Source organism: Scatophagus argus, chromosome 18, assembly GCF_020382885.2.
Source record: "Scatophagus argus isolate fScaArg1 chromosome 18, fScaArg1.pri, whole genome shotgun sequence".
In the NCBI taxonomy this organism is placed as follows: Eukaryota; Metazoa; Chordata; class Actinopteri; family Scatophagidae; genus Scatophagus; species Scatophagus argus.
The window spans coordinates 16293755-16319203 of record NC_058510.1 but is presented as its reverse complement, the minus strand read 5'-3'; the positions used below and the strand labels follow the sequence as shown (position 1 = coordinate 16319203).

Below are 25449 nucleotides of genomic sequence, written 5' to 3'. Positions count from 1 at the left end.
AAGAGATAGATACGTGTTGACTTTAAATGCATACTACTTTTGCTTTGTGTCAGATTTTAGTACAAAAGGTTAATTTTCACTGCCACATTAGCTATATTAACTTTATCACTGTTATTCACATCCTGCTCTGCAAAAATACATATATATTAATATTATAATATATTAATAGATAGATACTTTATTGATCCTGAGGGAAATTCAATATTAATAGTTATAAAACAAATGTATTAATGGTAATGCACCATAAAAGCACATTATCAACTGGCATGTAGTACTGCAAAAAGTAAATATATAGGTAAATGAAATTAATCAAACAAAACAAACCAGACAGTCAACCTTGGGCCGTTAAGGCCCCTGAGGGACTAAGGATCCAGGGCAGATGTCCACTTTACCTAGTTGATAATCCCGCTCTGTTGGTCAGAAGGAAATATGGAATATGAGGATGTCATCTTGGATTATGTGAAAGTGTGATGGGCATTACATCCAAACGAATCAAGAAATCAATCAGTCAATAGATTCATCAATGCAAACAGCTGTTAGCTGAAGCCTTCTGGCTCAAATGCGAATCTTACACTGTCCTAACTGGCAAAGCCTTGTATAGAGCCAAGTGGGTTGTGACACGCTGTGCACATCAAGCTATAGCAACCGAGCAATAAACAAAACAAATTCTTAGCTCAGTCTAAGCCATATTTAACGTGTCCACCTTGTGTTTGGTTAACCCTGGCTGTTGACAAGAGGACGTGCAGGCTAAATTGAGGCTTTGAACAACAGTGTGAGGCATGTTCAGTCTTGGTGCTTCTAACAGTGAGACGTTAATCCACATTCACTCTGTTGTTGTCTGTGTTCTGAGACCACTGCAAACAAACTGCTGTAGGTCTGTCTCACAATTCCTGGTATCCTAACAACAACTAACTCTGTCTCAACAGGTGAAAAAGCCATCAGAGCATGAACTCAAACCCTCAGAAGATAAATAAAGCACTAACTGTAGCTCTCAATATAATTACCTGGACACAGATAACACAGATACATCAGCACTCAAGACACATGAACACAGTGCTCTTTCTCACTTGAGATCAGCTGCTTTGGATCTGAATGAGTCAAATCACAGAGATTACCCCCAATTGAAAAAGAAAAAAAAAAGTGATAGTGACACAGCCAGGGTGGTAGTCGACCAGTGACAGTGTGTAACAGAAAACCATCACAGCATCAGTGCTCCGCTTCCACTCCTCAGAGCCGGAAATCAGATCAGACCTCAGCCAATTAAGCAACTGTGAACTAGGGCTCGTGTATATTTGGAGGAGATGGCAAAAATAAACCTATCGCTCAGGGCATCGTGATTAAATGATGCATGCATGAGCATACATCTTGAGTTACTATACTAATACCACTTAAACAAGAATGTTACATTATGTTTGAATGGTTTTTTTTCTTGACAATAATCAATCACAGTCCTAAAATAAGGTTTTAAATGGAGACAGAAACAAAATTATAACATGCACTTAGATTGTTGCGTGTTGAGCACAGTGCTAAAATTTAAAGTGAATATGACTAAAGTCTGGGCTTATCAATGGAAAAACTTTTTACAATGTATGGTGTGCATGCGTGTGTGTGTTGCCCTGTTAGGCAGCGCTCTATTTATGTCTGTGTGTCCTGACAGAGTGAGAGCAGGTGCAGCACAATGAACAACTGTAGTCTCCCCCAGCCAGTCACTCACCACTGAATGAATCACACATGGAGGAGCTCAGCAGAAAGAAATCTCACTTAGACCATTCATTGCCTCCATATCACATATAGACATATAATGCACTTACAAAAGGTACAGATACAAGTGAATCAATTCCAGTTGAGAGGTATTTGTTAACATAAATATCTGATCCGGCAACAGATTACTGCCACAAGGAGAGTCTGCTGTGATTTGTTGCCGAGCTGCTTATTGGTCAAAAGAAGATCAGAGAAAATAAACCAAAGCAGTTAATGAAGCACTGCAATTAAATCATGGCCATAATCTAGAACACATTTTCCTGAAAACATACAATGTTTTTCATAAACATTAGGAAGCTATCTGTACTGGCATCAGTCAAACGTTAAAACCTTTAACTGATAACACTATAATAAAGGTAAATTGAAGCACAATGTTTCACCACCACATTCATTCAACAACTCTGACATAATCATGCAATCGGTCACTGAATGAATGTCACATACCTTCTTAAGGTTGGTTATCTTCTCAGAGAGCCATTAAGTCTTCAAGTTGAAATGTTTCAGGTGGGTATAGTAAGAATTTAGATAAAAGATTTTTCTGCTTTGTTCAGAGTCTACTGCTACCATGAAGGTCAGAGCCCTGGAGGCTTGTGCGACAGGACTACTGGAACATAAAGATAGACTGACAGGTCCACAGGCCCTGCCAGCCAACACCCGCCACCCCCAACCCACTTTCTATCTGCAACCCTCCTTTAGAGCAGCATGTGTTGTGGCTGGATTCACAGGGGTGGGCGCTTGGGTGATAAATTTAGAACGGTGCTTTCCCACTACATGAGGGCCAGGTCAGATCAATCCAGTGACGAATGAAGTCCAATGAAGTGGCAGTCATGAGGTCAATCAAACTGGGAGCAGTGGGAAGCCAAGATGAAGGAGGATGAAAATCCTGTCACATTCAAAAGTTATAAATGATGGCATTATATCCATTAAAAGCCACTTTAATTCAAAGAGTATGTTGACATTTATGCACAGAGAACCGTGGGTTTTGTTTTAACCCATGTGTATTCAACTGCTAACACACACTGTACACAAGTTTATCATCATCTTTTTATCTTAAATGCAAGATTATGTGTTTGAGAAACTGCTCATTTCAAATCCAGCTACAGTCTAGAGGCAATTTCATAATTTAGCAATTTAGTCTGAGGATCGTGATTGTAATTAAACAGGTCTTGATACTTTCCGGTCAAATTCTTTAGGTTGAGTTTTGGTTGTAAATCAGTGATCTTAACCTATGTAAATTTATCTAAAACATTAAGGTACAACAAAGATCGAGATGGTCTGATTTTCAGTCCTTATTATGGGTCGAGCTAAAGAAAGGTGGATCCTACAGTTCCCATAATGCAGCTCACCAGGCATCTTCAGTTAGACTTCCTCTGCGTGGTAAATGTTCACAGACAGTTTGTAATTTTTATACTAACAATTTCAGTCAGTTCACTCAACATTCTCCAAGACCAAACTGGAATAACCCTGATGACATCACTGGGGTTGTTTTCTTTGATTTCTCAGGAAACCTCTTTTCAGAGAAAGCTTCCTCCTGATATTATACAACTTTATCACATTTTGTCAATTCTGACAAGTAACTTACGTTTTGTGGATGTTGTTCCGCTTTGAAACCACTGCGGAAAACCCTTACGAAGGAGTTGATCGCCCTAAATCTCTCCAAAATAGATCTCTATCTGCAGGTCTCTGTGGTCAAGTCAGGGGTCAGGGCCTACCCATGCTGACCACATACAAACAAGCTGCGTACCAATTAGAGACAGAAAGGCCTTTGCATAAAAGCTGATGCCTGACATACAACACAACACAACACAATGTAAGATGGTTACCAGCAATCTTGGGAGGTTGGCAAACCACAAGTTCATACTTATGTTGGCCAAGAAGTGTCTGTTGAAGAGTCAGTTATAACACTTGTCCTGATCTATTAGGTTGCTTCTATCAGTATTTACCTGAGTTGGCAGACATGTGGGGTCTTTTTTCCATCAACTGTCGGTGTTTTAAATAAAATGTAATTTAGCCTGTTACTTGCTGGTGACCGGTAGCTCACAGGTCAAGGTCAACCAACAGGAGGTAGGACTGATGATCAGCAGAGACACTAGACCGTCAACAACATGCTGGCTCAGGCTGATTTGTGGCATGGAGGGTATAACCCTGTTTCACACTGGACATCAAACAAAGATATCAAAATTCATAAGCGCTAAAAAGTGAAGACACTTAAACAGTCAGTTCAACAAGCAGACAAACATCTCATTCATCACACCGATTACACTTTCAAGGTTCAAAAGCACACTGAAGGACAACAGTGGACAGATGGGGAGGAAGGAAGGGAATCAAACACACACACAAAGACCCTAAGATAAGGACAGGGCTCTGTTTCAGCTGGCCTCTGAACAAAGGACAAACTGGGCAAATGAGAGAACACTGGGATACTGCCAGTCTAAGAGAAGAAGGGGGGAGGAGGACAGAATCGGGCAGAGATTTTTTAGAATTGTTTTTTTTTTTTGTGGCAAGTGGTCTATTAAAAAAACAAGGTTACAGAATCCTTTAAACTGGTGTGTACTCATAATCATTCAAATACTGCTTTTCACTTTGGCCTGGAGCCTTACAGCAAAGAGCACCATCTAGTGTTGCCAACAAGGCACAACCACAGAGTTCACTCTGACCTCAGTGGTTTCTGGTCTGCAGTGTTGGCTTTGTCAGTCTTAACACCACTTCATTTTTCAAGATATCACACCAACTGATTTGTTTATGGCTGCGTGAAAAGGTAAACCCTAAAACTGATTCATGATTCTTTATTTCAGCTGGTGTAGAAAGCAGGTCAGGGCACACAGCCAAGCTTTGAGGTTCTTCAGCAGGGCCTTTGGACTTTGAATAAGCCTTTGTACTTTGAATAAGCTGAACCCGGGTGAATGCAACAGGGTTCAGCCACTCCGGAGCTAATTAGCAGGGGAGAAACATTAGTTCTTCCAAAGGCAGCAGAGAAATGTCAAAGCAAATGTGATTTCAATTTAGCCCCTTGTTAGGCGAAAGCTGAACGCTGATTGCTAACATGCCCCAACCACACTGAACTGTCAGCACAATGCAGAAAACTGAGGGCAAAAGAACTCTCCTCCTGTTTTTCCATAAACAGTCAGAGACAGACCACAACAATGCCCCGGGATGCCGAAAAACTGGAAATATGCATACTATTAAACCCTCTCCCCTTTCTCACTGCCTTTGATGAGGGTCAGCCAAGCAGACAAACTCACACTCAGCAGCTTTGGCTTAAAGGAGTATTCTGTATGACATGCAGAGTTTTAACACCCGTGAACACGGGCAGGGACAGGCCAGACCAGAGCAGACTGGAACCGTTCAGCCCTGAACCCTTCCAGCAGCATGAGACGCCATTCACACTGAGCACTGAGCATGAACCATCTGCACCAATTAAACAGAGACACAATAAAAGTCGGTTTAAAGTGTTGTGAAAAGAAATAACAGATGTGAAAAAGAACAGCTACAGAAAAAAACAGGTTGAAGAGAGAAATGAGGTTTACTTCAAATAAAAACTTGGAATGATCAACTGTTGCATTTTGACTTTGTGACTTAATTTAATCAATTAGAAATTTAGCTGCAGACTAATTTTCCTGTCACTCAACTAACCAAGCAAATGACTAACTGACTAACTGCTAACAGTCCCAAAACCAATCACACTGAACAAAAGTAAAGAAAGGTTTGTCTTCATCTGAAAAGCAGCCAATCTCCAGTAATGCTCCATCATGTTCACCAGCTAGTCTCTAACTGTGTCTGTCTGCTGTCTGATGATGAGCCAGTAGTGTACAATGTGTTTTTAGAGCTTTTTTTTTTTCAGGCTGCCTGCGTCCATGGAACACGACACTATGAGAGCGGTGAGAGTAAACCGAAACAGTAAAGCTGAGGGCTGGACGGCTAAACGAGCTGAAACTCACTATAAAGCTCTTTCACATAGTCGTTTAATACACTGGTATGTGTTATTTTCACACACATAGGCCCAAAATACACACACACACACACACATGCACAGGCTTTAGTAGAGAGATTTCAGAGTGATAGAAGTTCAATGCCTTGCTCAAGGGCACCTTCACAGTCCACAGGACTTGAGCTGGCACCTCTTCAGCAACCACTTGACACTCTGTACCATGGTATGTGTTGTATGTTCTATAAATACTTATTTCGGCATGCCAATGGCTTTTTTCCATCTCCCTTAATTTCACCTTTGGTTTACAAGAATAGAGAAACTGAAGAATTAAAATGCCTGATTGGTTTCATGTGAATATCTAACACTAGTCCATTTAGACTTTGTGTGGATCTGCTATGATTAGTCCATTAATCAACTAATCAATCAAAAATAAATTGGGTGATAAGTGATTTATTGCTGAAGGAATTTCTCAAGCTAAAATGCCAACCGTATGTTTGTAGCTTCATTTTCTGGTCTCATCCCAATGTGGGAAATTAAATACCTTTGTTTTTGAACTTTTGGTTGGACAAAACAAAACATTTGAAGTTTATTTTCTGATGCTTCATAGAAAATAGACAAGCCTGTTCTGTTCATCTCATCTTGAGCTGTAACTGACACCAAAAAGTAAAAACCTCACTTTGACTTTGAGGCTCTTTTACTCCCATTAATACCACAACAAAGTCAATTCGACCAAGCTATGCTCTTCCAGACTGCATCGTAAGCTTCCAGATGTGCCAGAGTGAGTCTGATCACAGTTTCTTCCTCTTACTAAACATTCTACACACTCATCTTTCTACCTCAGGGGGAGGTTTACCCATGAGCACCTTTTAGTGCGGCACAAGACACAAGATTTCAAAGTGTCATTCTGCTGCCACAAATAGACACCCTCAGAGCACATAAGAGCTTCAGAGAGGGCAGATAAAGAGGTTGGTGGGTGGGAGAGAGAAGAAAAAAGAAATGGAGAGTAGAAGAGTGCACACGAGTATCATAAAAACACAGCACCAGAAATCAAGAAAGTGAAGAGACAGAAAGTAAAGTTTTTTGGGTTTTTTTTCAAAAGCTGAAGCTCTGTTTGCATCATGAGCAGCTTATCTTGACAGAACCCATCAATGACAGCTCCAGGGGACAGATGGAGGGAGTAGAGGGGCTGGAGCTATCAGCTTGTCCAGTATGCCATGACCTACATGTCTAACGGTAGCAAAATTTCTGTTACACAAACCAGACCCCCTTTTCTACCAAAGCCTGTCATCCAGGCTCTCAGCAGATAAATAGGCTTTCAAAGCACATTAATGAGCAGATGCATCCACTGCAGAAAGCAACGAGAGCAGAGCAATATGGGAAAAACAGAGTCTGAGACTGACAAATTAGATGATGGATAAACACGGGACTGTACCTTTCATAGCTCCTTGGCTTCTGGTTGTTATTTGTTGAACAGATTATCTTCAGCAAAAATCAGTATCTGTGGTCAGATCACTTGAGAATCACCAGGAAGGACGAAACAGACAGCAAGGACATAGTTGAGAAGAACAGGACAGGGAACGAGTGAGACTGCCAGAGGGCAGGACTGGAAGAACTAGGAGTCACATGACCAGACTGGAGGCTCACCAGCAACCACGGCCCACAAAACCACAGGGTGGGTTTGGCGGTGACATGAGGGCTGGCCCGTTTAGGCAGTGACAGGCACAGTCAGAGAGTCAGCCTGGCATCGGGGGTGGGTCATCAGGATTTCAGGCACCAATTTATCACAGAGGGAGACGTACACCTGGAGTGTGTCTAACAGCGCTAACAGACATTATGACAGCGATGAATAGAAATGGGAACTCGTCCTAATGAGCTCCAGCGAGGACTGAGGATGAAGAGATGGGAGGGTGTTGGACAGAGTCACTCGGCAGAGATAGGAAGGGGAGCAATTCTTTTTGATTCCTTCCAGCAGCCCTGATGAGTCAAACAGAGGGACAGTAAACCAGAAAAAAAGCAACAGCTCAGAGGCAGAGGGAACAACTTTCCCACATGGCTGAAGAGCAACGGCCGTAACTGACAAATGAAGAGACAAACATTATTCCAGTTCCTGCAGGAGATTCGTGAGCATGCTGCATCACTCAGACAGTTTGAGAGGCAGTTTTCCTCCAGGTCAAAGGCTAACTAGACTGAACTGGTGCTGTGTTATACATCAGACTTCATGGCTGACTAAAAACAACTGAAGTTTTGAAAATACCTGCAAACAGTATACAGGCCAACAGTGACTCTATATGCTGAGATTTTCATGGATTATCTGATAATCAAGATCACACAAGATGATAATTTCTACCAAAATCGCCAAGGTTTCAAGGTTTTCTATGAGCATGTAAAAGCATATAAAAAGTGCCATTACAGAATGGAACAGTAGAACTGCCCTCACTTTCATAAGTACAGTCATTTACAAAACACATTGAAGTTGCATTATACACACACACACATAGCAGATGAGAAGCAACATTAGCATTAATGTGGTGTTGTGTTCCTAGCAGCATGAAGTCTAATATTTTCTCCTTTAACTTTTGATTTTATTTTTGGAAAAATCTGGCTCTAATATACTACATTTAGCAGATGGCTGCTGACGTTGTCTGTCTGCCGTTTGGTGCTAGGCAGGTAGTGTATAGTAGCTTGTTTTTTTTCCAGCATGCTACTGCTGAAAGAAAGGGTCAATCGAAGGATAGTTTTCAAGCCAAAAAAATAAAAAATAAATAAAAATCAAATCAAATCACGGAGCTAAAAGGGCCTGAAAAGGTCTGCTACACAGGGCAATTTCTTCCAGCAAACGTGAGTCTGACACTGTACACTGTATTAGAAAACTGCTCTGATACTTGCTAAAATGTAAGGAAGGAGAAAAACAACAGTTGCGACACTTAAATAGAGGAACCTTCAATATAGTGGTAGAGGAGAACCATGACCACCTGATATATGATGCATAGCAGTTTACCGTCTCTGTCAGACTGAGGCCTCAGGTAAACCTTTTAGGTAAATGGTGAATAAATCTTGCAAAAACATGCAAAAAAAATGGAGTCAAAGACTGGTTTAGACACTGTATATTTACATACAGTACAGGGCTTTTTCAGCAATTTGGCTGAGTCATATTGTTATGTCTACATAAAAATTTGTACAGATATTGTAGCCTAATCAGGCTTTGACATGAGTCCCTGCTACAGGAAATGCTTGCAGCTAATCGGATTTATAATAGATAAAGTGGTAGAGGTGATGTAAGTATTTAGCAGCTGTGTGACTGTGCATCAAGGTTACTGCACGAGGCAGGAGTGCGTGGCTGTAGGTGTGTACGTGTACATGTGTACACAACCACAGTCACACATGCTTACCATCTCAGGCATTCTGTATGAATGCTTTCCTATAAAAGGCAAGCTCCTAGCTCGCACGTGGCACCAGACCAGGGGGCAATGATGAGCAGCACCAGGTGTAGGTGTGTGTTCATGCATGTCTGTCAACTCAAAACAGCTACCCAGTCAGACTTTGTGATGACTCCTCTTTAACTCATCACCCACCTCTCGGGATGAACAGCACCTGGAGCCACCTGATAGCATCCAACACTGTGACCTCACACGATCATCTGCATCAGGGTCTGTTATTTGAATCAGACGTGGGTTAAACGGTATGCTGTAGATATTTTTCATCGGATGAGTAAACCATGTGGCGTACCAGATGGGTGGGGCTAACAGCAGCAGGCTATCAATCAGACGTGACTAAGTAAAATGGATTTCAAATATTTGGATTGAAACAACTGGCACAACTTATTTGCAACCTCTATTTGATTCAATCCTGCAGTCACTGGGAGTATCCTGTTGCAGCATGAGTCATGTCTATCTCATTATGACAGCAACATCCTTCATGAGCACTGGGCATGTAGACAAAAAACACAGCTCAGTTTTAGATTGACAGGTAAATTGTTAGCTTATAAAGAATGTACAGTAGACACACAAAGCACATACGATCCTAATTTATAGAGGGAACAAAGTGGGTGGTTTATTTGCATTGGAGGTGTGTGTGTGTGTGTGTGTGTGTGTGTATAGAGGCTTGAGAAGCTCAGGGGGCTGGGGAGTACATTAAAGCAGGGAGCCCTGAGAAACCTGTCAGCAGAGATTACTCAGCTCAAATGTGCATAGAGCTTACTTTTGTAGTTTTGGTCATGTTACACAACATTTTGTGTAAACAGTTTTGGTCAGATATTTTCATCTTTACTAAATGGAGAATTGTACTTCACAATTCATTCTTTAACTGATCTCAAACAATTTTTATCAGAATCAATATAAATATTAAAAGATGGCGGCTCTTCCTACACTGTACAATCCAAACAACCTCCACCAATCAGACAGTCAGGGCAGCCTGAAAGGAGCCTACGAGATAAAACCCAGGATGAGATGTCACATAACCAGATGCTGCTCATAAAGCTTATTGCAAACATTTTTAAGTTTAATAGCACAGTTTACAGAGACTTCGGGACAATAAAACCATCAGACAGGTTACAATCAGACAGGTTACAAATTTTTGTTTCATCAGATTAACCAATGCATTCCCAACCCGGGGGCCAGGAGCCCCTATGAGGTCACAAGATGATTGAAGGGAATGAAAAACTTAGTGTATTTTTCTGTATTGTTTTCTGACTAATCTCTGAGTTTTGCCCATTTGTGAACTACTGGAAAAGTTTTTATGGCCTTTAAAGTGTGTCAGAAGGGAAATAAAAGTTTAAGCAGTCACAAATTTAGGGATGTAGCGAGCCATTCTATTTGGAGGTAAAACTGAAAGTGAACACACCAGAAATAATTGTAATAATTCCTGAAAAGAGCACTGATCAACCACAGTAAGTGAAATCACCTGTATGGTTTACAATATGTCCACAACCTTAAACCTACTATTTTCATATCTTATAAATCCCAGTGTTGTTATTGTTTTCGCATAAATGCTAACAAAAACACAAGCAGACCTACTTGACCTATGGATACTCAGCTGAGCACAAGAGAGTGGAGAATGGATCCAAGTCCATCAGGGTCCCTGCTAAAGCACTCTAACTCTCATGCTATTAGGCCACTCGAGTCTGTAAGTCTATGTGCGTGTGTGTGTGTAATTGGCAACACACCACCTAATGTGTCAACAGCTGCTGAGGTCTAATCTCTCCAGCATCCAGAAAACAGTGAAAGGTTTGTCCATCTGTGCCAGTGAGGCAGCTGGTTTGTTAATATTAGAAGACCATGTTATCAATGTGAACTGCCTACTTTACTACTGATTTGCTTTGCTCATATAGTTTGATGATAAATGCACCTACACCAAACCTGAAACAAGCCCATCCTCAACGCTAGCAGCAGGATGAGATAATGCACAATACATTTTAGACTAAAGACTACCTTTAGCAAATAGAAGGACAAATGTAGCTGTCTTCTGGCAAAGCCTTCCTCTTGGGTTAGGAACTAAAAACAACTTATGGGCCCCTAAAGGGAAATACTGAAATATGGCTACAATGCTGAGATGCCACTTGATCATTCATATAATAGTTTATCTTATGGGGTATGTGCTCATTTGCTTTTTTTGTTGAGAGTTAAGTGAAAACACGGCTCACACTCTCATATCAGAGGACTGAGAGTCAGTTAGCTTAGTTTAGCTTAGCTTAGCATAAACACTGGAAGGTGGAGACCTAGCTGGCCTCTGTTCAAAGCTTTGTGGTTTTTTCCTGAAAGTTACAATTGTGATTTTTACATTTTCGATTTCTCTGTGAATGGTATAATTAGGTGAGCACTGGAGGCCATGTAGGTGTATTTTATGCTAAGGTTTGCTATGTCAATCAACTCTTTTTCTCTCTAGTGCAGTGTGTAATTTCTGTCTCCCTCTTCTGGCAGTGAAAGTAATTACATAAACACTGTCAATGTCCTTATGTTGTGTTATGCTATCACCACGTTTACAAACCCATTCAGCTCTGGCAAACCAATCATTGATGCTTGCAAAATGAATCACTACCAGTACACCAGCATGAGAAAAAAAAGATTTTTATAAGATTTTTTTTTTTAAACTAGTGGTTTCCAAGCTTTTGCAGCTTGTGACAGTACAGCCATGCCAAATATGGAACATATAGGGTATGAACTCTTGCCCATCCAGCCATTTTCTATACCGCTCTTACTGTCGGGATTGGGGGGGCTGGAGCCTATCCCAGCTGACTACGGGCGAGAGACGGGGTACACCCTGGACTGGTCGCCAGTCGATCACAGGGCCAAAACACATAGACAGACAACCACTCACGCACACACTCACACCTAGGGGCAATGTAGAGTAGCCAATTAAGCTAATGTGCATGTTTCTGTGACTGTGGGAGGAAGCCAGAGAAAACCCTCGCAGGCACAGGGAGAACATACAAACTCCACAGAGAAGGGCTCAGACTGGGATTCAAACCTGGAACCCTCTTGCTATGAGGCGACAGTTCTAACCACTATACAACTCTTGTGTTACAGCCAAAAAAAGCATTTTGTGAGGTCAAAGTGCCATTGGCCTTTGACCACGGAAACCGAAACATCGTTGAGTACATTAAGTGGATATTTTCCTGAAAGATGTAGTTTATGAGAGTTGGACATATGGATGGACAGATGATGCAAAAGCATACTGCCTTTTGCTTTGGCCAGAGCTACTCTCATTGTGACAGGAACAAAGCCATGTTTATATGCATGGCTATAGAGTTGTTTAAGTCCCCTAACTCAACAGAATCCTCTATATATATGTGTGTGTTTATATATATGAAAATATGTACTAAAGCTAGTTCTTATTCGCTATCCAATTAATCATTTGATATATCCTCAGATTTATCCTGTGACCCTTTGGGGGGCCCAACTCCTCACATGGGAACCACTTTATTGCATTATTCAACAACCAGTCTAGTGATACCATAATGTAGATGACATCACTGGACTGACTGATGTTATCTCGGTCACAGGTGCCTTCATTCTGCAGAACCAGCATTTCTGTTTTTACACTTTACATATGTGTACATATGCTAATACTAGAATTTTAAATGCTGAACATGTAGGACGAAGCAGTGTAAAACAAAAATTCGCAGTACAACGTTTTGTGTAAACATGTTAAACTACAGAATGATGTCAGGATATAAAACTTAATGTGGAATTTATGTTGATAAGCCATTTTAAAAACTCTTCATGACTTGAAGTTATTTCATTATCCCATAAAATTATAAAACCCTGACTAAAAATACTAAAACTAGAATGGAGCCATAACTTTAATGACTGTAAAAATTTGCAAAAGTAATATGACCAAAGCGACACAAAACAGGGAGTAAATGACAACACGATAGACCAAAGCTTCATAAAAATAATAACATTGTAAAATCCAAAGACTGCAATATTTATAAAACATGAAAACACACAAACGCACAACCAAAACATAAAGTTGTCACCATGGAGAGGAGTGCTAAGTTAGTCATTGTCTACACAGCCAGGGTCTGCTGTTGATTCACCCCATCATAGCTACAGATGGTGTCACTGACAAATGGTTACCAGTGACTGGTGGGTGTGAACCAACAGAGAGGCCTTGTACAGGTCAGCTCATGTCTGGCTGACCCTAGGAAAGGAAAAGGCTCATATCGCCCCTTGCTACACTATGTCCTCTTGGCTGGACGGGTCTCCCTGTCCCATGAAACATTCTGAAATTCTGAGAAAAGAATCTGTTTTCATGAGGGAAACAAAGAGACTAATATACTTACAACATCACAAGTGAGAAAGAAGAGTTCAATTTTCTTCCTCTGTGAATCCCTGAATGCCACAAGGTCCTGAAAACAAATTAACTAGATCACCTCAGCATGTCAGGGATTTCAACTTCACAACAGCTACAAATCAACAAAACACATTCACACCAAAAATCTGTGAATATGAATGAGTGAACCAAACCTGTACAAAAGCTATTCACATATCAAATGCCTTTCGATTACAGAACAACACTGCAGCATTGTCTCTGTGACCTATATCAGCCTTTACCCACACTACACATGACAGATGCCACACTATGTAAGGTCTGTAAACCCAGCGGCCCCGCAGCCCTGAGTGCAATTAAGTAGTGACTGGAATCCACCACAGACATACAGACAGCAACTCAGCAATTATAGGTGGGCAACATGACAATGTGTTTTCATTTTGCTGCCTCAGAGGGAACTCTGCAAAATCTCATGAATGTCCCCAACGTCACATGAGTCAGTCTCAGCTGGACCTGAAGACTACAAGTCTGAAAATTAAATCTGCGGGTTTGAGTGTGTAGAAAAGGTGTAGCTCTGACTGAACTGTTGGTGGTCAAGTTGCATTGTGGGTAATCTAGGCACAGGGTTTTGACAAGGAAGAAGATTGCGTCTTAAAAAGACAGTGCTGTGGGCTTTCCAGCATCGACTCTGACCATTATTTTTAAGTCTCTTTTGTGATTAGGACAGTGTTCTTTTTCAAATGAGTGAAAATATGTTAGGATTCACATTTAAATCCCAGGTTCTAAATTATGTTGTGTTGTTTTGCAACTCTTTGCACTCCACTGATTGTCTTTTAGCCTGAACACCCCAGTCCTTCATCTTCAAATCTCTTTACCTATCTTCATCTGAATCCTGCTGCAGTTCTTCTAACTGCCAACAGAGGCTGATAAAAGATTTTAAATTACTTAAACCTGCTTTTTCGCCATTATTAGACAGTTCAAAGAAGAGAATCAAACAATACTGAGAGATAGAGCGGAAGCCTTACAACAAAGAACCTGCATCAGATTCAGGTCCAGACTGTTGACTTTACATGGTACACGCCTTAGACCACTGGGCCTCACAGATGCTCTTAAAATAGCAGTTTGGGAAATTTTTATGTGTAGAGAAGGGAACTTGAGGGTAATGCAAGAGCTTGTTTTCACAAACTAGTGACCTGGAACACAATATGTGTAGAGAGCCACAAGGTCACACAGCCATTAAACAGACTGCTGTTCCAGGCTAATAGGCTTTATGTCTTCAGGGTTTGTCTGTTGCTCCAGGTCACAGGAGAACCAAAGTGGAAAAAAATCTACAGAATTCTTTGAAAATGACATTTATCGAGACCTTACTTTTGTTTTTTTTAAAACAATTCTGTATTTACTAGAAATCAACTCTTACCCACAAAGATTTTTTTTCAAGAATATTTATAAGGTTTGAAATTGATTTACTGGCAGTGAACAAAAGAGGTGGGGTTGTTTTGAGGTTTACAGACCCATAAATCATTCCTATTATGCATGTTTTCACTTTGATATCATGGCAACCAAGCCCACCCAAATCACACTTCCAACATATGTCAGCTAATCAGCCTACACTCAGACAAAACCCACACAACACAAGCAGAGACAACATTACAGGTGGAACCACGTTTCCTCACCACCACTGAGCCACGTCTCCCCAGAGGAGAGACTCACTGAGCATCTGCTTCCAATAGCTTCCCTGTCTCCCCCATCCTCCTCTTCCTCCTCCAGCTCTGAGGGGGTCTGTGGGAGACAGTGGACCCACCGGGCTCATATGAGCCCAGAGCCCCAGCTCTCCGGACAAGGGCCCCCAAAACAATGATGTAACACCCAACAGGCTTACGTAACTAACCTCTGTTGGCAATATCTCACTCTGAAACACAGAAGGTGGAGACCCTGGGAACACTCACAACAAAAACTGGACTGTGATCCAGAGTTTGCACACATGCACTCAGACTGCACTTGCACGTACATACAATCACGTAGTGGATGGTCCATACTGTATGTACAGCCAGAGAACAGAAAGACATTTTCACATGCACCTGTTTCTATCGACAAATATCAAACTTTGGCCATGGTGCTGTCCCCCCAACATGCTCACAAAAGGAAAGCTCTACATCGGAGTGGACGTCTGACAGTGCAATCAAAGAGCATCATTTTGAATTGACAAGCTAAGATGTCACAATACTTCTCTCAAGTTTGTTTGATTGCATGTGCCATGAGACACATGATTTGTTTTTTTTTCTGAATTCTTATCTGAAAACCAATCCTAATCTTCCTAAACTGCAAACTGGGACTGAAGCATGAAGAAGCAGGGGAGGCCAGGGACAACTGTAACAACCCATACTACATCAATCAGAACCAAGACATCATGGAACTCATAATGTACGTGGTCTGTGGTGATGTCTCTCGGCTTCCCAAAGGACAAACTGGTGCCTTATTCTTGTCAAAGTTTTTTGAGGTGTGACAGTATTTCTTTTTATTTACAGAATTCTCCATACTGTCTTAACCTTAAATGTCTGTGCATTATAGAGAGTGTAGTAAACAGGCCAGCGGATGGCACTTGTTTCATTGTAAATATAGTTATTCCAAGATCCAGAGTAATCCCACTGTATGGAGCCTCTCACTGCGTAACACATAACATGTTATGGCTTTCATGACTGGGAAAAATTTGAACTACCTACACAATGTATCAAAATGTATCCGCAATAAAGTGTGTTCAATTCAGAACTTAGAAACTCTAGCTAGTAACCATCAGTTGCTTTCCACATAGAGTGGCCTTGAATGATTGAAAAAGATATTTATTCACATTAAGCCTTACAACAAGTCAAGTAAAGCCATGTTTTAGTGCTTTCCGTGCAGTTATCTGATGTGGCTGACCAATCAATCTTTTTTAATATAGTAACTGCACCACCATCACGCATGCACGCGCACACACACACACACACACAGAAGTTTCGTGGGCGAGCAGCTTAACATCACCACTGCACTGCTAATCACCACAGACAATTACAAGTCATACACCAGCCGACAGGTTGAAGGCTTAATTTGATCCCACTCAAGTGGGATCATCCGTCATTATTTCTTTACAGACACACATACAGACACTAATCACCAGCAGCAGCAGCAGCAGCAGCAGCACCGGATACAGCCATCAAAGAACAATGGCTTTTCTCCAAGATGGATGTTTGAGAATGGTGTTCCTTGTTTTTCAGGCTCAGGCTATGCGGGCCTAAAGTTCAGGCTGATAAGTCAACCTTCAACTTAGAATAGGAAATTATTGTTTTCATTAAAACTGGGGCAAAGGCAGCTATTTCCCATGAAGAAGGGACAAAAACTATAAATGCAAAACCTTTTAGATTAAAAATTCCAAGCAAGTAAGTGTCAAAAACTGTACTAAATTCTGATAGGATGTGGATATAACATGAGTAAGACTACAGTATCCAAGAAGGAGAGCATGAGCACAGGAAAAAGTTTTCTGTTGATACTCATGAGAATTCCTGAAAGTTTGTTTAAAAGCATCAATATCATCTCTAGACAGCAGATTCACTGTGAGAAAGTACATACATTGTATCAAAAGTTGGTCTAAGAAACTAATTCAATTAGGACTCACAGTTCTGAGCCGCAGATCTGGGGGAAAAGAGCGAAGTGCAAGAGAAAAGTCTCGATCAGTCTGAAGCCATTGCACTCTCTAGCCATTATAATGGCCAAGTACAAGGTACTCAAGCATCGTCACACTCCCTCTGGATTCACTCATCTCAGATCCTGAAGGTTTGATGGAGGGGAGTGGCTGCTAATTATCTTTACTCTGCACTTCTAAGTGTGCAGCAAAACGTAGAAGCAGCCTTCCTATTTATCCACAGGTTATTTATTTTTGGCAGTTTCTGAGCTCTACCTGCCAATAAGAAGGAAAGAAAAAAAAACCCACTTGAACTGTGTGTTTGCATGTGCTTGTATGAAATTGTGCGATAATTTCAGAAAATGTGCATTTACTCAACTTTCAGCTGCAGTCATATTCAACACTGGCTGCAAAAGATAACACTAATTTACTTGTATGTATGTATTTGCCATACAGTGCTGCAAATCATGGTGATGAGCAGTTCACCAAAAACTATTTGAGCAATCACACTTTTAAGGTGCTTCGCTCAACATCATCGATAGCCTACCTTAAAAGAAGGACTTAAGACCTTTAAGGGGTGTTCAGGATCCTGCGGTAGTGGTAGATTGGACGGTCAGACAACCCCCCCAAGCATTATTTCTCTTAAAAAGAGTTTCAGTTTTAGCATTTGGTTAGCAGCCAATGAAAGCTCATCCCCGGAGCCTTCAGCAGACCAAACATTTAGGGCAAACGGGCTTGCCATTTAAAAAAGTCAATTTTCACATCAGTAAACGCTGCACAGTGTGCAGGATACATGCCGAAATGAAGACAGACTGCACTGAGCAATGTAAGACCTGCAGTCATACATAACATGCTATGTACGCTTGCCGACGAGCATGACAACTTTCAATTACCGGATTTTTCAAAGCAGTTTGGTTGTGTGTTCTCTCACCAAACTGAAGCCCACGCACCGACGCCAACCGACCACGTCCTCTGCTGTATTGGATGTCATGTACAGTGTAATATAATATACATCTGGCACCGTGCAGTGCGTTCAGTGATAATAAAGTAGTCTATTGTGGCCTTGGACCTGGCTCTCTAGTGTCACAAGTTTAAACGCAGAAACATTACTCCACCTTTTACTTTTCTGGCTTACGAGATGGTGTCGCCTAATAAGAACAGTCTCCACCTGTCGAGAGGATGGGCTCACCTGGATGAACGCTGCACTGAATGTTTCGGTGTTCCCCGAGATAAACAGCATGCTCTGTCTTAATATTTCAAGAATTCCGATATCAAGACGTCCTTAAAAGGCACCACCAGGATGGTGCTGCATGTTACCGTGTCGGCAGACTTCGAACTTGTCTCCTGTCTTTCTGCGGCTGTGCGAAAAAGTCCTTCCTCACGTTAGAAAAGGACATGGACCTGAATTCTCCTGCACAAACAGGCAAATCAACTTACCGACGCTGGAAACAACTTCCCCTCTGGTGTCTGTGAAAACACAACCAAACTCTGAGTCTTGTGATATCCAGTAGACGCGCTCATGCACGTAAACTCCACTGTCACTCACCCAAACCCGCTGACTGTTGTAAACTTCTTCGCTTCTGTCAAGTCGACTCTAATAATACAACCAGGTGCCGGTTGAAATTTTCACAATAAAGGTCTAATTGAATCAGGGTAGTGTAGACTTCCTTTATGGAAAACTGTACCCTGACTAAGATTAACTTCTCTTCTTTAAGACAAGGAAGGTGTGTTTTTTTTACTGCATTTTGCACATTGTAGATTATATACTGAATACTGTACTTGATCTGCTTTTATTTTGACGTATGCATTTTTACTTATTATTACAGTCTTACAGTAAACAAAAACTGCACAAAAAATAACTAAACATTAACAAAAAAGGCATAGCCTGAATATAAAAATTACTTGTGCCTTTCTACAAGCTGCTCACTATTTTACGTCATCTTGCACCTGTACAGGAAAAAAAACAGGCTTTTATTTTGAAAGCATGATTCCATTAGTATTGATCTCAATATTCTGGTTGAACTCTTCAGTCTGACTTGACTCAGCTCTTTAAGGAGCTGAATCCTTTTCATTCAACTGCAATGTGTTCATCTGTAGTCAGACAGACCTGAGCCAGCAGCATGTCTCTACTAAGCCTTTACTTTTCATAATAAATCAACCATGTAATATCACTGTCTATTAAATACTCGCCCAACATTCATTTCTCTACACTTAAGGGATCAGTCTCAGTGCAACAGACAAATCAATTTTCAGTCTGCTCTAATGGCAGAGTTAACATTCCACATATCCTGTCCATTAAAACAAGCCCAGATAAACATTCAATTTGACCACAGCTGAAGCTGCTCCTATCTCTGTGACTCCAGCACTTTATATGCCTGTAAAATGCAAAATGCCAGAGGTGAACAGATCACCCTCTGTTGCTGTCAAACCTTATTGAAAGAGAGGAAGCATTATTTGGAGGTTTAGGGCAGAGTATTCTATCACATATGAGTCACTGAGGTGGAAAGGTAACCATGTGACTTTATTAGACTGACTTCTGACTTCACCTCTGCTCTTTGTTCACTTCTCTGAATAGTCCTCACAGTGGTGACTCTCAAAGCATGTTGCTAAGGGGAACAGGCCATTGGCAAACAAATGATCCCCAACCGCAGTCAGAATAGTTGATGAGTCTGTAGTGAACATGAAACTCACCAGAAGCCATATGGAAAACACAGAGGAGGAGTTAATTGGGAGGAGGAGAATGTGGACTTGTAGGTTGGTAACAAGGCCCACGAATTTCAGTCTACAGTCTCCACTGTGGTGATATTCTAAGTTATGCAGCCTTGTGGTTACAAATGTATTCTGTATCTTGGTATCTCAATCATGTGTTGACCATGAAAGATAAAGGGCTCTTTGTTTACAAAATAAGAATCTCATACACAATGCTTTTGTCACTGCTGAGCTGCTACCAAATACCTTTAACAATGCTGAAAAGATGACATTATGCTGTTGAATAGTGCATTCTATAAATGCCATTAGCTGTGAATATGAAAGCTGTGTCATATTAATCACTTATGATTTACTTTATTTACCACCTACAATGACACATTATAATGAAGCATGTTATATCAATGCTTCACTTTACTTAACACATACATTGTTAGCATATGATACTGCATGGACTGTTATAGCATACTGTGAGTGCTTAATGTATTATAAGCCCCATCAGCCAACCTCTGGTTTATAACGATTCAAGAGAACCTTGAACTTCTGTTTCGTTATAACTCATATGTGTAATGTTTTATGACTGTTGATATAGTGCATCAGAAAACACTGTGTGTGTTTATTAGTGTAGTTATTAAACTTTATGAATTTTTAATAATACACTGTGAATGTCTCCATTATAAATACGGCCTATTTTATTTTGTTTTATTTTTGAGAAGTTTGTCCTTTTAAATCAAGGTTCTAAGGATTGCTTTTGTTGCATGTTGTCTAGCTGATAAAGCCTCCCGAGGCAAACTTGGGATTTGTAATACTGGGCTACATGAATAAAACTAATTTTACCAGTAGGTTTACAACAGGCTTTAAAGCAGTTTTAACAAAATATTATTACAACAAGTCATATGAGGTTACATCAGATTTGTGTGTGTTTGTGCACATCCATATGTACACTTTACTATGTGCTTGCATGACTTCTAGGTCAGTGTTTGGTCAGGTATCCCATAATTGCTTCATGGAGTAAAATGAAGGCCAGTAACACAGTAATTTCACTTTCTTGAGCCTGGGATAATAAGTATCATGAGATCCATGTTGTTACTCTGAATATGAGCCCTCTGACAGAAACACAGTCTGTTATGCTCTCTAAACAGGACCAGGTTCTCCAGCACGTCAGGAGTGGTTTGATAACAATTCCATTTGGCACTTTGCAAGAGAAACACATGTGGCTCTAGCAGGCCTTTGAGGTTTTGTCATCGCACACATGGGTTTGGCATATACTGAACAGCGCAGACAACCATGAGGTTCTCAAACATCACATAAAAGAGAGACAGTCTGAGTGAAAGCCATCTGAAAAACATCATAATCGAAGTGCACCGTCGTGTCAAAGCAGAAGAATTAAGAGTCAGTCTGGAATGGTAATGTATCAGTTTAATGTTTATTATTCAGGGTTATTAGCCAGTTACAGAGGGGGAGAGAGGACGGATATTTAAAGATACTGACAGTCTGAAGACCCTAGGATGGACCTTAGCACCTGCCATTTTATTACATCCTATAGTGGGATGTGGGGTTATGAAAGGATGCAGTGAACAATGATTTTAACATACATACTTTTAACATACAAGTTCTCATGTATAAAAACATTCTTAACCTTTCAGTAGTATCAGTTCCATCAATCAATCGATTTCTGCACTACAGCACCACTCAACAGGTGCAGATGGTATTTTTAAACATTAAGTACGGTGAAAACCGATGGAAATGTAATTAGCTTTACTTTATTCTCATGAGCTCATATCATAAACCAAAGAGAAACTGTGACCTAGATGAAAAGTCTGGGGTTCACACAAGTCTATGGGTTTTACCATCTGGTGTTGCTGAATTTTCTACCAGTCCATCAAGTGCTTATTGAAATATTTTATTGGAAACAAGCAAATAAACAAAAACGAAAACCAATCTTTGATCGGTTGGTGGCACAAGATGAAAGGTCAGGTGATTTATCTTCTGGGCACCATTAATATAGGTACCAGATTTAAGGCCATCAGATAGTTAGAGCAATTTTTTAACCCGGGGTCACAAAAACCTTTAAGGTTGGAGGTTAGGGAAATACTGAGGTTATGGCAGCTTAACTATAGATATTATTAAATTTAGCGAATTAAAACACTTGATTAAGGTTAGGGAAAGCTTGTGGTTTGTTTTAATCAAACTATATCTCGGTGTCTCATGCATTAAAGACCCCCTACCATGCTGACCCCAGCTGTGACAATATGCCTCACTACCTAAAGGGCGCACTACTTCCTGCACTGTTACTGGTAGTGGATTTATTTTGTGAGGTAATCGTTCATTATGGAACCGAGCCACCACCCTTTGCTGAATGAAGACCGAGAGACACAGTTATAAGCTAGCAGACTGGACTTCATCTTGAATTGTTTTAGTTACATAAACTTTTTTATTAACAAAGCACTTACATGCCTTCCAAGAAACAGTCCAACATCCAGATGGTTTGTTGGCATATAAAAAGTTCACAAGTTGCTTTAGTTACAAAGTTTCCCATCATGTCTCACTTTTCACAGGTTGTTTCCAAGCTCATTTGACATTTCACAGAGATGCTGGGAAGAAACAGTAATAACATCTTAGTCTTTATATGAAATAATGTTGTTACATAAAATCCATTATCACATGTTGCAGCGCTTACAACAATCCTGTGTAAACTCTCCATGGTGCATCTGATTTTTTCAAAATGACTCTATTTCATGTGTACCAATAAACACAACATCAGTGCCAATGAATAGGGTCAAACAAAAGGATATTTCAAGCAAGCTGTACTTGCCCGAGATGCAAATACTGCCTCCACATGCTCTTTTCACTACTTTTGTTTCCATTCTTGCAAAGCATTCAGTAATATTCCATTTCTCACATGAACATGCTGATGTTTGTGAGGATTCAGATCTACTTTGTGTGGGTTCTGCACTCTTGGCATGGGGTTGTCGCGTCTGTTGAGGCCATTTAACTGTGCCACTCCGCCCCTCGTCTTCTCTGTGACTAGTGTAAGCCACAGTAATGAGGTCGAACTAGCTCTGGATACACTAACAAGCACTCTTTTATTCCATTGTTCTTTATATCTCTGCACAGGCTGGATTGGACTCTGGCATTGTTTACTTTGTAACTATGTTTTCTCCTGCACAGCTGATATTTTGGATCCCTCCCTGCTGTTACTTTTTATTGCCTTTTTGCATTATCTGTATCGATTGTGATCAGCATTATCTTTTGTTTCATTTTATGAGGCAAATGTGTGCCATCAAGTGCTCGTAATGACCCTATGAGAGAAACAGACACAAGAAACAGGTTGTGGGAAAACCTTCTTCATCATGCACATGCTTAATGATGGACTCCGTTAGCCTCAGAGCAGGAAATGGCCTGAAACTCGTCTGCTGAAAATCACAGTTGTCAACAATGCTCCATTTGAGTGTGAGAAAATCCTCACCCACTGCAATCTGTATATTCTCTTTGAATTTACACCATGAACGTGATATTTTTCAAGGCACCACAGTTAAGCAGTTTAGTGTGTTTTTAAAAAAATAAGAACTGAAGATGATACAGTAAACTCAAGATGGATCACCTTGTTCTTTAAAAACACACCTTACAGTATGAGCATTTGGAAATGAACGTAATAAAGGATTGTTGATACCACACATTTTCAGCAGTCTATTTTTACCTTTTGATAATGGCAATTTTTATTAATTTCTATTTTATTTTTTATTGGCAAACACAAATGAATGTGGAAAAGAAAAATAGCAATTTTCATATATGGTAACTTATTTGTAAGTGAAATCTATAAGCAAATGCATTATGTGTAGTTTACATATTTTGTCATATATCAGATTTATGGATGCTGGTCCACAATGAGGTTGCCTCTGGGCCAGATGATGTCCTCGGGTTGCCACCTGAATAGGCCTGGCTTTAAGTGTCAGTTCAGCGGACCAACAGAAAAGGGGCTCAGTTCTCTTTGCTTTCACATTGTGAGTTCATTTGAAAGAGAGCCCAGTTGTTTTTCTGGCCCTTTTCAGCTCTGATGAGACCTCAGTCCTCTTTCTGTATACGCACTACAGTTCTTCTAGAACTCTCAGACCTTTACTGCTTTGGATTATGAGTAACTGTCATTTGGAACAAGGTGGCAGCTGCTATATTTGCCTTATCCATATTGCTGTGGAATGTAGTTAGATTAGCCCATGGACATAAAGAAAACCAAAATGGAATTGCTCGGATTTCACTTGAGCCCAAAAAGCAATGGCAGAGAATGTTATGTTCTCCTCATCACACCTCATCCTCCTCCTCCGCTTTCATCTTTTCATCAGCCATGTTTCTGTTTTCCTTTTCAAGCACAATGTCATGTGATCTACCTACAGCAAGACTAAAGGGCCAAAATTCAGTGGAAAGAAGGCAAAGTAAAACTGGAGTGCTTTTTGTTCCCAATGCACAGGTTAAGCGAACCGCTCAGCAGATTTGAAGCAAAGAGGGGTCTGGTGTGAACACACCCTTGAAGAGACTAAACTGAGAGGCACTTCTCAAACTTAAACTGGTTTATAACTCAAACAGTCTAATTCCAAAATGTTGTTCATTCAGTCATTTATTTACCTTGAACAAAATGGAATAATTAGAATTTGGTGTCTGGCTGCTGTTTGCTCAGAAGAAACTGTTGTTTCTACAATTCTGTTTGTGCAAGGATTAGATATATCTGATAAAACAGGTTCACTACTGTAACGTTGGAGGTGCTGGTAGGTTCATTTTATTTTGGATAGAGCCAGAATGTTTACCCGTGCTGTTAAGTCTAAAACCATGCTAATAAGCTCCGAGTACCAGCTCTGTACTTTATGCTTGGTGTTAAACTTTTCATCTCACACTTTGTAAGAAAACAAATAAAAGCAAACATGGTGGGTGTCTGTCACTGTGGTACTTTGAATGGTCAGCCCTGTAATTCTCACTGGAGGAAAAAGAATAATACTAGGCTCTAACAGCGTGTGTGTGTGTGTGTGCGTGTGTGTGTGTGTGTGTGTGTGGTGACCTTTTCCAGGATGGATGTGATCTTGGCTGGTACAATTTAATTCCAGACTGACCCCATAAATTTCCTGTACGCATTAAATCCTTGCTAATTACAAGTGCATGCTTTCAGTGGCCTCTGGTAACAGTGCTGGCTGGCAACAGAGCTGAACTGTAAAAAAATGGTCAAGTTAACGTGTCATTCAGGCCCAGCGAGGTGGGATTATTTGACTTGTTTCCATGGTAAACCGGTGTTTTATTTCCAGCACTGTGACATTGCACAATAAACCTGTAATGGAGAGACAATTTATTTGTCAAAATGACAAAAATTTGCAAATACAGAAGGTTCTAACTCAACACTGAAGTTAAAACAGTTTTTTAATTTGCATGATTTTTTTTTCTTTTTTTTTTTTAAACTGTCACTGTGTTCCGTTCATGTTTATCTCATGTTGTGATTTTAGAAATACCCAAATTTTCATAACAATGTCAAGAACAACGCCATGTGACCTTGTACCTTCATTTAGTGGAATCAGAAATGGAAAACAGGTGTAAAATTGTGTACCATTGAATTTTTGAAATTGTATGTCAGGGAGATGTTTTTTTTTTCTGG

At 40.4% G+C, this 25449-nt stretch overlaps 1 protein-coding gene across 5 annotated transcripts in view; it reads right to left on the bottom strand.

Annotated features, from left to right (window-relative positions):
- Positions 1-18694, bottom strand: part of svila (supervillin a) — a 74733-nt gene extending 56039 nt beyond the window's left edge. The window contains exons 1-2 of one of the 5 annotated variants that reach the window (XM_046370691.1): positions 18658-18694; positions 18549-18578 (exon numbers count right to left, since the gene is read on the bottom strand). Coding sequence is in view for 1 of the 5 variants with exons in the window: in XM_046370684.1 (XP_046226640.1) it covers positions 7122-7128 (7 nt within the window). In the remaining 4 variants the exon portion in view is untranslated. Of the gene's footprint in view, positions 1-2205; positions 2414-7121; positions 8022-18042; positions 18159-18300; positions 18529-18548; positions 18579-18657 lie in introns of those variants that run through there. The other 4 variants (XM_046370692.1, XM_046370694.1, XM_046370684.1 and 1 more) reach the window with 4 other exon arrangements.
- Positions 18695-25449: the final 6755 nt, after the last annotated feature.